The 13,277-nt window shown below is 36.9% G+C and overlaps 1 protein-coding gene across 1 annotated transcript in view; it reads right to left on the bottom strand.

The window, feature by feature from the left end:
• Nucleotides 1-2,857: 2,857 nt before the first annotated feature.
• The window catches only part of MSH2 (mutS homolog 2), a 74,631-nt gene continuing 64,211 nt past the window's right edge, over nucleotides 2,858-13,277 (bottom strand). Inside the window, exons 12-16 of the mRNA XM_077915308.1 lie at nucleotides 10,293-10,538; nucleotides 9,041-9,245; nucleotides 7,437-7,684; nucleotides 5,073-5,248; nucleotides 2,858-3,304 (exon numbers count right to left, since the gene is read on the bottom strand). Of these exons, the coding sequence (XP_077771434.1) occupies nucleotides 3,134-3,304; nucleotides 5,073-5,248; nucleotides 7,437-7,684; nucleotides 9,041-9,245; nucleotides 10,293-10,538 (1,046 nt within the window). The 3' untranslated portion in view covers nucleotides 2,858-3,133. The remainder of the gene's footprint in view (nucleotides 3,305-5,072; nucleotides 5,249-7,436; nucleotides 7,685-9,040; nucleotides 9,246-10,292; nucleotides 10,539-13,277) is intronic.

The raw sequence follows: 13,277 nt of genomic DNA, 5'->3' as shown, positions 1-13,277 counted from the left end.
GGGTGGCTGGCTCAATCCCATGACCCTGGGATCATGACCTGAGCCGATGGCAGATGCTTAACTGACTGGGCCACCCAAGTGCCCCTAAAATGAGCATTTTAAAGGGCCCATTAGTCTTACATTTTCATTTGTTCTTGTAACAAACATAATGGCAGTTGGAAAATAACTATAAAGCACCTGCACAACCACACCTGGTAGAAGACAGCAGGCTCTAGCATCCTGGAAGCCTGCTAGGGGCCGCCTCCCCATCAGCACCCCCCCATCAGGAATCGAGAGACCCTCATGCTCTCCACTTACATATTCAGTGTTCTTTAGTCTCAGCCCTTGTTAATACACCACCAAGCAGTATTTTACCTATTCTTCAACTTCAAATGAGCAGGAAAAAACTATCATGCCTTATCTCTCATTTCTTTTGCATATTGTTGTTAAGATTCCATCCATGATTATTTTGCAAAGCTGGAATTCATTTCCACAGCTGGGTTGTTTCCAGCTAGGGTCTATCACAAACATTCTTATCTACTCATCGTAGTACAACACGTACAAGCATTTCTAGAGTATGCACCTAGGAGGACTGCTGAGTCCTATGCATATTTTCAGCCATAGTAGAAAATTATTCCCACCCAGCAGTGTTGTCAGGCATCCTCACCAAGAGTTGGCACTGTCAACACTTTAAATGACTGTCAATCTGGTGGGGAGGGAGGGGTAACACAGTAGAGTTTTCATTTTCATTTTTCTCAATGGTGACTGATGACCTTTACATGTGTATGAACCATTTAGATTTCTCTTGGATAAAGTCCCTGAACTCTTTTTAAGCCAAGTTTTATGGAGATATAATTCAGACACCATACGATGCACTTATTTAAAGTGTACAATTCAATGCCTTTTGGTATACTCAGACATGTGCGACCATCACCAATTTTAGAACACCTTCAATTTCAGGGCACCTGGGTGGCTCAGCGGTTGAGCAGATATCTGCCTTCGGCTCAGGGCGTGATCCCCAAGTCCTGGGATCGAGTCCCACATCAGGCTCCCTGTGGGACTTCCCTGTGCTTCTCCCTATGCCTGTTCTTTGCCTGTGTATCACTCATGAATAAATAAAATCTTCAAAAAAAAAATAAAAACCCCAAACCACTTTCATTTCAAAACCAAACTTTAGCCATCATATCACCTCCCTAGCTACCCATTTTCTGGCCACCAGCCCTGTGCTACTAAACTATTCTTTCTGTAGTATTTTGTATTCCCATATGAACAGAATCATATAATACATAAACTCTTGTGCCTGGCTCCATCACTCATGTCCATCCACAGCGCATCCAAGTTGTTTTGCTTGTTTGTTTTTTAAAGATTTTATCTATTTATTTATTTATTCATTCATGAGACACAGAGAGAGAGAGGCAGAGACACAGGCAGAGCGAGAAGCAGGCTCCATGCAGGGAGCCTGACGCAGGACTCGATCCCCAGGTCTCCAGAATCACACCCCAGGCTGCAGGCAGCACTAAACCGCTGTGCCACCAGGGCTGCCCAGCTCATCCAAGTTGTAACATTTATCAGTCTTTCATTCTTTTTATGGCAAAATAATATCCCACTGTATAGTTATCCCACACTTCATATGTTCATTAATTCATTAATTGGCCTTGGCCAATTGAGGTGCTTTCACTTTTTGGTTATTATGAATAATGTTGCTATGACTTTTGTGTACAAGTTTTTGTGTGGATATTTCACTTGGATATATACCTAGGGATGGAAATGCTGCATCATATGTTTGAGAAAATCCAAGGCTGTTTCCCATAGTGACTGTACCGCTTACATTTCTCAGTGTGTGAGAATTCCAATTCTTCTACGTCCTCATCAATACTTGTTATCTTGGGACGCCTGGGTGGCTCAGTGATTGAATGTCTGCCTCTGGCTCAGGTGGTGATCTCAAAGTCCTGGGATTGAGTCCTGCATCAGGTTCCTTGCAGGGAGCCTGCTTCTCCTTCTGCCTATGTCTCTGCCTCTGTGTGTCTCTTATGTATAAATAAAATCTTAAAAAAAAAACAAAAACCCCTGTTATCAGACTTCTGATTTTAGCTGTTCTAATGGGTGTTAAGTGGTAGCTTACTGTGGTTAAATCTTTGGTATCTTATGTAGTATTAGTATATTCTCCCAACATGGATCTAGTCTTAACATATTGTGAGGACTTTTAACGAAAAGAGGTGCTCAGTTTCAATATAGCTGAGTAGATGGTGTTGTGACTTAAGAGATTTTTCCCAAAGTCAAGATCATGAGAATATATTTCCTTGTATTGTTTTCTGTAGATCCACAAAACTAAACACTAAAAGCTTTGTAGTTTTGTTTGTACATTTAGGTCAAAAATTCACTGGAGTTCACTTTGTATATGGAGTAGGGATTCAATTTCTTTCTGTCCTTATATGGACACCCCATCATCCCATCACTATTTATTGAAAAGATGGTCCTCCCCACCCATATTCAGCAGGGATAGTCACTAACCCTTAACCATTCCATCTCCTTCCTGTAAAAGAAGAGAAGTGGACTAAATCAGGGTTCCAAATCTGAAAAGTTTTATTAAAATCTGGATTTCTAAGTCTCCCCACAGACAAAGACAGGAGAATGGCAGGTAGGGTGGAGCTCACACCAGAACTCTGGGTTCATAATAAATTCCTTGGCTGATGCATATCTGGCCAACCTGGCTCCTGCCAACAAATGGATACCGTGGGGATCAATGGAAATGATTCCCACAGTTCCTTCTAGCTTAAAGAGCCTTTACTTTTACAAAGTCCTTGGCTGCGACTTGTTTTTTCCATACCATTTGGGAATACACATGTACAGAAGTTCTATTACAAAGAAATATGACGCATTTCAAATTCCACAAGCTACATTTTATTTATAAAATTCAACACATTGCCAACTATTGCCCATGTCCATTTAAGTATTCCTCAGCTACAGCTCTCATTCTTCCAAAATAAAGATCTTTGAAAATGTACTCAAAGTATTACTAAATATTTTATTAAGTTGATATCCCGTGAGCCTCAAATTGCCAACACTATGAAAACAGGGTTAATATAAAACAATACAAAAAGTATTACAGACAATAGCTTATCAGTATTTTCTTCACTCCTTTGGTGGGATTTTCTCATGTAGAAACTTTGATTCGTGAAATGATTTCATTTACAAAACTATTATTCTTTGCTATTACCTCAGCTTTCAGCTGTTTTAACTTCATTGTGATGTTTTCTTCTGACATTTCAGTAAAAGGCACTTGCTTCACCTTGGATAAAAACTCCTGAATAATTTTTTCGCCTTGCTGAAAGACATAAGAATGCTCCATTAGTCTTTAAAATGGCTTTCCAAAAAGTCACATTAAATTGTAATGAATTCTTTCCTTACAGAAAGTCCTAAGTTGACCATATTTCTTCATAGCAAATTATTAAAGTATATTTATGTTTTCAGCTGCTAATGAAAAGGGGCTCAATATTTTAGTAGTTCCGAAATCCCTCACCTTTTATAATCAATATAAATAGTCTTAATCTTCTGGAAGAAAAAGAAATCAAGCTTTATAAATACTGTAAAAGGCATAAACAGTCCCTGAAAATTTGGTGCTCCTATACACACAGAATTTTTAAAGTATTTTACTGGCCAGTTATTGCCATTCTAAAGAATATGGCCATTACTTGCCAAGTGATCCATGGGGAAATCCCACATTCCTCATTCATAAGTTGGGGGTGATAACATTACCAACCTCATAGGGCTGTTGGGAGAACTAGAGAGTGAATATGTGTGCTTAGAACAGTGCCTGGCGAAGGCTAAGTACTATATAAATATTTATCATCACATATGAAGCAGAACCAAAAAACCTGCCTTTCATACAGGGAGTTAGTTAGTAATAAATAGCTTAAGGGTTGAAAGGTAGCTATCCAAAGGGAAGGTAAAGAAGATGTATTTCTTTATTAAACAAGTACACTCTTTTTCAAATAAAGATAGAATCTAGACGCAGCATCCATTGTTATGCATCTCCCTTAGCTTAAAGTCTTTTCAAAATACAACGTAATTAATATTATTAAAAATACATGGTTTCTGTTCTAACTGGAAACCAGGGATTACATAAAAGAGCCTACCTAACCACAGATCACCAATAGCTGTGGTGCTGATACCAAGACTATTCCACAGCAACCTTCCAAACAAACCAGGAACAAGATATAATACATTCCTCCTGCCTGTACTGGTACAACAGATAAAACTATACCTTTTAAGCTTAAAAATCATACACAATCATCTATTATTCTAAGAAATATCTACCCTTCAGGTAAAAACAGTATCAAAAAACTCACTGGGTAAAAGCTACATGACAAGAAGTTCTCACAATGCATTAACAGTCAATGTTGCCAGCACCCAGCAGAGAATTAAGATTCTTTTATTTTCCTTAATGCAGAGAATTATTAATTTTAATTTTTTAAAATTTTTAATTATTTTAATTAAAAAATACATTGGGCATATGCTGTAACTTTCTGTGTGAACACCTGAATTTCATCCATCACTCAGAGAAGGCCTAACTTAAGATGCACTTCTTCAATGAGCATTGAAAACATCCTGCCCACAAAGCTTCCCAGAGTAAACATGTGTCATACACGTTATTCTCTATGACATGCTTATTATCTCCCCAACTAGACTCTAGATAACTGGAAGGCAGGAACTATGTTTATTTCTTTGCTATCCTCTTAATTAAGCACTGAGTAAATATGAAATTAACTAGATTTGATCTATCTGTTTATGAAGTAATAAAAAAACTGCCTGGGTGCCTGTAACTCCTTTGAATTACTTACTTTACACCTAGACTAATATTCCCATCCTCCTACATTTTACAGCTGGTACTGAAAAGCTCTCTTTTGGTTATGTACATAGTGCAGAAATAAAAACAATACAGATGACATCTTTGCCGTGCAAAGAAATCTAAGTGAAAGCCAACACTTATCAAGTAAGTATTAGAATCACACAGGGAACAAATAACTCATCTTGGTGACCTGATAAGATACAATAATACAGGGTTAGATAACTATAGAAACAATCTGACAGACCTCTCTTTCCAGATAGCACCTCTTTGCTGCTGGTTCCATTTCATCATATCCTTGTGATCCTCCAATATTCTGAAACTCCTCTAGTTCCAGGGCTTTTTGTTTAGCACACTCTATAACATGTCTAGGGAAATTTGCAAGCTCTGCAACATGAATCCCGAAACTTTGATCACAGACACCTATAAGAGATTTGAGGGTTGTGAGGAGCAGGGCAGAAAGAGACAGCAATTGATGTAAATAGAACGTGTTCACCTCACCTTGTCATTAGGAAACTTAATTCTGTATTTCATATATATTTGCCAAATGTTTCAGAGAATCTTAGAGGAAGGACTTTTAATTAAGCCTTCAATGGAAAGTTAATTATGACTTGGCACACAATGTTTTATTTTCTCCTTGACAAATGTAGTAGGAAGAATAAAAATATCCCCAAAAAAGTTTGATAATGAATCCTCAGAGGTCTAGACAAGTATCGGAATCTGAAGAAAAATTAATTAACTCAATTAACCCTCTGAGGTTCTCATTTCATAGGGGAGAAACTAAATGAAGTACTAAGAAAAAAACAAGATAAATGTGTGCCACTAATTAAGAGCATTTAATTCAAAATATTACCAGTCTATCCTCTAGATCTGCCTACATTTCCTAGAGACAGTGACTTCAGGAATTTGGCTGGATAAATGTAAATATTTACAATACTAGTCTCAGAAAGTTACCATTCTTACATAATCTTATTCTGATTCTGACCTACTGCAAACACATGACAATGGAATCTTTGACCCAAATTACTAGTAAATTTTATAGACTGGGTAGCTTATCTTTACTCCATTTGCAAAAAATATAGTGACTTAAGGTATTCCTTCCATGTATTTAATATAAATGATGCTCACAGAGTTATCAAGGAGCTTCCATTTTTGCCTCAACTATGTATCAACCGCAAAATTTTTGGCCTAGTTATATATCACATGCATTCTGGGCCTGGACACCCTGCACAACTAAGAGAAACAAAAATAAAATAGAAGCAAATGTTTGATCAACATCCACAGTGATAGAGGATGTATTTCTATCTTCTCCTCATGTCATCTGGTCTTTTAAAATTCTGAAGCCATTTACTGGGGCACATGGGGTGGCTTAGATGGTTAAGTGTCTATCTCTTGGTTTTGGCTCAGGTCATGATTTTGGGGTTTTGAGACTGAGCCCAACAGCAGGCTCCACACTCAGCAGGGAGTGTACTAGAAGATTCTCTCCTCTGCCCCTCCCCACCCTCTCACATGCTCACACTCTCTCTCATATCTTTTTTTTTCCTCTCAAATCTTTTAAAAATAAAATTAAATTCTGAAACCATTTCTTTATTATATAAAACATAAAACAAAAAACAAAACTTCATGCTAAATGTCAGGTCCAACCAGAAGTACCTGTATCTGTTTTAAGGATTTTATTTTATTTATTCATGAGAGACAGAGAGAGAGAGAGAGGCAGAGACACAGGCAGAAGGAGAAGCAGGCTCCTCGCTGGGAGCCTCATGCAGGACTTGATCTTCGGACCAAGGGGATCAGATGACCCAAGCCAAAGACAGATGCTCAACCACTGTTGAGCCCAGGCGCCCCTAAAAGTATCTGTATTTTATATCAATAATACTAATAACATAAACACGGTAACTCAAAAGGATTCCCATTGAAGCATAGGCAACAAAGGATAAAAGAACCAAACACAGTATCTCATTTATATGCAACCTACTGATGCAGGAAAATGTGTTCTTGGGAAATCAGAAAGCTATCTGAAAAAGGTATTCCAATGACTGGTGAAATGTTTAATCTCATCAATTTGGTGATCTCATTAGCTGCCAGACCCACAAATGACAAACTTTTCTGAAAGGAGGAAATACCAACAAACCACAATTTCAGGATTTTTGAAAATCCTATCTTTAAATGAACCTGTTTATGTAACACATCCTTAAAAATACAATTAGATAATCATAACAAGTGGTTTATTTAAGATTAACAGATGGAACTTCAAAGCCTATAATTGTTAGCATCTAGAAGATACTCTGACAAGAAATCAGATTGTCATGGGAAGTAGTACAAAACCCTCAGTAATAATGTTGTAGACAATGGGTTATTCTTCCCGCAACCGTCTTATAATGAGCAGTCCTACTATGAGACACAGAAATATAGACAATGTATCCTGTCCTTGTGCCCAGATTATGAATTGAGAGTAAATGTGTTCTGTACAAACATCAATTAATTCACACTCAGAATAAGACAATGAAAAAAAAGAAAAAAAAAAAAGAATAAGACAATGACTGATGACATCAAGGGTAGTAAATTTCCCAGTCACGCCCGAATTTACGGTACATAAGTGGTATACACTCACCTTTCTTCACCTGATAAAGCATAGTTAAGGTCTCTTCAGTAGTTAGTGCTGTGACATGTAGATTATTAACAGTTGGTATCTGATTGGCCAAGGCAGTAAGTTCATGAAAATGTGTTGCAAACATGCAAAAAGCACCAATCTTTGTTGCAATGTACTCTGATATAGCCCACGCTAATCCAAATCCATCATAGGTAGAGGTTCCTCTTCCCAATTCATCTATGATTATTAAAGAATCTTTGGTTGCAGACCTGAAACACATAATTACATGAAAATCCCATATGATATCCCATATGATATATGATAATACAAAAACCAAAATTAAGGCAATATAATGGGAAAGATGTGTTAAGGGACATAAGGGATTATCTTAATATATAAAAAAAATTCAGTAGTCAATAAAAAAATGGGCATGATCATAAACAACTGATGGAGAAGGAAACAAATAGTAAATAAGTATTTATTGAATTACCAATCTCACTAACAATAATCAAAGAATTTCCAAATCAGCTATCATTTATGTTTTGCCAATCAAACCAGCCAATATTTTAGAAATGGGACAAGGGTGTCATGTTACGACACACAACTGGTAGTCATGTAAATTGGCATGCCAGCCACAGCCCTACCAATCAGATATTTGCATTCTCTTCTTTAACCAAATATCAACCACTGATCCACCCAGGCGCCTGTAAAAGTATCTGTATTTTATATCAATAATACTAATAACAAATACAAATATAAGGAGGGGATTTTGTTTGTTTTTTTTTTTCTCAATTAGAGAATGCAACAGTACTTTTTTTTTTTTTTTTTAAAGTAGGCTCCATGCCCAGTGTGGAGCCCATGTGGGGCTTGAGTTTACAACCTTGAGATCAACAGTTGTGTGTTTAACCAACTGAGCCACCCAGGTGCCCTAAGAATTCAACAATTCTTCGTGTGCTTACTGGTCATTTATTTTTCTGTGAATCACCACTGACATATTTTGCTTATTTCTTTAGTTTTTAAGTTATGAATATTAGCTTGTTGTACTGCTTCTATAATTCCCCACAAACAATCAACAGTAATTTACTAAGGATCTACTATATGTGATGTGCTTTAGAAGACACCAAGAAATGGAAGGCATAGCTTCTCTATCTTTAAAGAGGCACCTAAAAAGTGAAATAAAGAGATTTCAGTAACCTCTAAAATAAAAAAACCTAATAAATTACATGTCAAAGAGTTCAGAGAAGAAACACCCATGACCTGAGGCTTATGTGACAAGGAAAATCATCAGAAAAACAGAATTTCTGTCATTAAGGCCTTCAAAGATTAGAAAGGAAAGGGGGTAAACATTCCAGGTACTGTGAATAGTTCAAGCAAAAGCATGGCAGTAGTGAGAGTTACAAGGTGAACAACTACCAGAAACCATAAGACAAATGTAAAAATCAAAGCAGCTTTCCTCAGTGATTACCAATTATCCTTTTAAGACAATATGAAGTGCATAAAGTTCACAAGACAACTACTGAACTAGATAAAGATTCTCTGATGTTTTATAGATGAATCTGCAAATATACTTATCACAGGAAAGAGATATTCATTTCCAGTCTGAGGGGACTGGGAAATTCACTCACCTGAGAATAGAAGCAGTCTCTAGCATTTCAGCCATAAATGTGGAGACTCCTTTCAACTGACTGTCACCAGCCCCTACACGGGCCAAGATGCAGTCCACAATGGACACTTCTGCTGACTCACACGGCACAAAACACCCAATCTGGGCCATGAGAACTATCACCCCAGTTTGGCGAATATATGTTGATTTACCTCCCATATTGGGGCCTTTAAAATAAATTACATCAAAAAGCAAGATTATTAAGTTATTTCTGCCACTAATAAATTGCTAGTCCTAAATCATACATTTGTGACTAATCACCTGATTATATAATATGGCATATAAGCAGAACCATTAACTGCCAAAGTAATGTTATTTTCTCTTCAGACAAACCTACATGGCATCCTTCATCAAGAGGACCCAAAATATACACCTTACAAATTACAGAATTTGCCTTTAGAAGAACCAAGATTTTCCCACAGCTCATACAGTTACCTGCACAATAATTTTATGTCATCCAGAAAAGTACATACCTAATTAACTAACTGAACACTGTAATTCATTAATAAATGAGGCTATTAGGGAATGGGTAGTATGGTCTAATCCTTCAAATCACTTAAACTCCACATTAAAGCCTGAAGAGACATAGCTCTTCTTTTCACTAAAGCATAAATGATCTGTCTAGGTTAGATCATATGGACAACTTAAAGATCTATTTGGGGAACTAGAATACAGTCACTGTTTCCCAAATACATTTGCCCAAAGACTATCTGCCCTGCCCTTCACTTTTGTTTTATAAAATATGGTTAAGATCTAAAAACACTTTAGTCTGAGACATGCTACATTAGTCTAGAAACAAACTTTTTTCACATTTCACAGGAATACAGTCCCATGTCTTTAAAAGAATTGCTACCTCAAGCTGAGGGCACTGCAGCAGTCAGTTTTGTTTGACCTTCAATGACCTCACTATTGAATGTTCTGGCTCAAAGGGAGGCTTTGAGGTTAAAGGAATATTCCTATCTAAATGCACTAAACCAGTGGAACAGATTTCTTATAAAGATGACATTCGTTCTTTAAGGCCTCCCCCTCCTTCCAAATCTTCCCTCTAACCCAAATGTGAGCATATTACTAACTAGGATGAGTAACACGTTCTTTTTCGAACATCAAAGACCAGGATTTTCTTCATCACTTTAAAATATTTCCACTCCACCATAACAATTACCCCCCCAAAGAAAGCCCATAATTTAGGTGGGGTTTTTTTGTTTTGTTTTTACCAGTAATGATGTGGAACATCTGTTTATCTTTTTCAAAGTGAACATCATTAGGAATAAATGCAACTTCATCTTGAACTTCAACACAAGCATGTCTGGATGCTTTCAATGTAATTCTTCCTTGTCCTTTTTCCAAAATGACCGGTCGTACATATGGAACAGGTGCTCCATTTGACACATGAGCGAAGCTGACAACAGCGTCTAGCTGAGCTAACACATCATTGAGTGTCTGCATTGGTTCGACATAGCCTATATAAAAATAGAAAATGTGCACAGGAATACTGAATAAAGAAAATATATATAAGCCATTATGGGAATAAATTAACTTCCCTATTTGGGAATTTAAAATCCATTTTCTTATTTATATACTTTAAAAAATTAACAGAAGATTGCCATAATTAAACTTGAAAGAATACCTAAAACCTCACAAGATTAAACTGTATTACTACATCTTCCCCTAGTATGAATAGATTTCAAAAAAGTGTGATGCCCTCCCTTATCAAAATCCATTAAACTAAAAAACACACAGCTGCTTATCATAAGAAACATGCAAACACCAGATTGTAAGATAGAATAATGTGACTATCAAGGCCTGTGTCTATATAAACCTGACCAGGAGAGTTTAAGCTTTTTTTTTTCTATCAGTATCACATGCGGTTGAATTATAGCATAATTTAGATCCATAATTGTCACTTAAAATACTTTCAACGAGATTCTACTCTGCTAGGCAATTAAACTAAAAGCTATTATGTACACTAAAAAGTCCCTGACACATGCCAGGCAATGCATGTTTAAGCGATAAAAATGGTCAAATTTTGTAGAATAGATCCTAAAATTTCAATAGCTCTGAGGGGTTGGTGTGACATACCCACACTTATGTAGAACTATCACATGGGCACCAATGTGTCAAGAGCTTCAAAGGAAATTCACAAGAATAGGGTTTTAGAAAAACACAAAGTTATGAGTTTAATCAAGTGGCAGGAAATAGGATTCCTCTTTGACTTTCTTATTCCCCATAAAAATGATAAAATATTTTAAAAATAAAAATTATGAATGGCTGAATCCAAGTAATTCTCTTACTGTTACACCACTTTAAAATTCATTCCTGTCTTATCTAACATGTATTCTTTTTTAAAAGGGAGGGAGCAGCCATGGTGGCCCAGCGGTTTAGAGCTGTCTGCAGCCCAGAATGTGATCCTGGAGACCTGGGATCGAGTCCCACATCGGGCTCCCTGCATGGAGCCTGCTTCTCCTTCTGCCTGTGTCTCTGCCTCTCTCTCTCACTGTGTGTCTCTCATGAATAAATAAATAAAATCTTAAAAAAAAAAAAAAAAAGGAATGATTCACACTACCCTCTCATGTAGGAACCCTACAAGAATCACCTGAACATTAATGGAGTATTTACTATAACTCCTTTAAAAAAGGAAAACCGAAGCCTCTTAAGTCTACACTTGGTATCTCACATCACCTGGCTCAATAGCATCACCTTTTCTAGTTTAACAGCAAGATAGAAAACTACAAAAATAATCCATTACATTTTTAAATAAAGATAATATGTATATTAGACCAAGAAAAGGTTTCTTTTTTTTTTTTTCTTTTTGAAGATTTTATTTAGGGATCCCTGGGTGGCTCAGCGGTTTGGCGCCTGCCTTCGGCCCAGGGCGCGATCCTGGAGACCCAGGATCGAATCCCACGTCGGGCTCCTGGTGCATGGAGCCTGCTTCTTCCCCCTCTGCCTATGTCTCTGCCTCTCTCTCTCTCTGTGTGACTATCATAAATAAATTAAAAATATATTTTATTTATTTATTTATTCATGAGAGACACAGAGAGAGGCAGAGACACACACAGACAGAGGGAGAAGCAGGTTCCATGCAGGGAGCCCGACGTGGGACCCGATCCCGGGACTCCAGGATCACGCCCTGGGCCGAAGGCAGGCGCTAAACCGCTGAGCCACCCAGGGATCCCCCAAGAAAAGTTTCATTTAAGTTTAAGGTAACTCTAAATACAAAACACTCTCCTTAATTTAAATGTTTAAAGCTAGCAGCTTTAATCTAATAAGTGCTTGATGAATCAGAGGTTTTTTGTTTGTTTGTTTTTGAGGAAGACTTCTAGTTTGAATATACAGTATTTAGAGGGCCAATAAAAAAATGCATAGTAGGCTCAGGAACATAATTCAACTAGAGTTATCTGTTACCGCCAAACAAAAACGTAATCTTTACAAATCTCATTCACCTCAAATCAATATATAAAGTATATTAAAATCTTTTAAGTTTATGTTTAACTTACTATAAAATTCATAATAGTAAAATAATTTACAGAACTATACAAGTGCATAGCTTTTTTATTTGCGCATAGCTTTTAAATAACTTTTTACCACTCAATAATTTAGCATGAATATCCTAGAAACGAGGACATCCTCCTACTTAAAATACACACCCAGAAAATATGACTCCGATACCATATTATCTCTTATTAAATTTCACAAATTTGTTCCAAATGTCCTTGGTAGCTCTTCCCTACCTCCAACTCCTAGTCCTAGATCCAATAAAGGACCATCTACTGCATTTGCTTGTCATGTCTCCATTAAGTCTCCTATAACCTAGAATAGATCTTGCCCATTCTTTTTTTTTTTTTTTTTTTTTTTGCTACCATGACACAGACAGTTTTAAAGAGTACAGGACTTAAAAAGACTGTCCCACAATCTAAATTTATCTAAGCTTTCCCTTCTTGTTAACAATCAGGTTAAACATTTTTGTCAAGAATACCACATGGGCAATACTGTGCTCTTCCCTCCACATCACATCAGGAAATTACATATATATATATATCCTCTGTCCCAGTACTGATGATACCTTTGATCACCTGGTTGAAGTAGTTCTTTGGTATATTTTTGAAATGCACAATAAAAGCTATAGTCAATACACCCATGACGACAGGCAAGCCTTCCAGTTTGACATATTGGCCCTAGTCCTGTGTGAAATATACATT

Source organism: Canis aureus, chromosome 11, assembly GCF_053574225.1.
Source record: "Canis aureus isolate CA01 chromosome 11, VMU_Caureus_v.1.0, whole genome shotgun sequence".
Lineage (NCBI taxonomy): Eukaryota > Metazoa > Chordata > Mammalia > Carnivora > Canidae > Canis > Canis aureus.
Note: the sequence above shows the minus strand (reverse complement) of the source record. Positions and strands in the feature narration are given on the sequence as shown.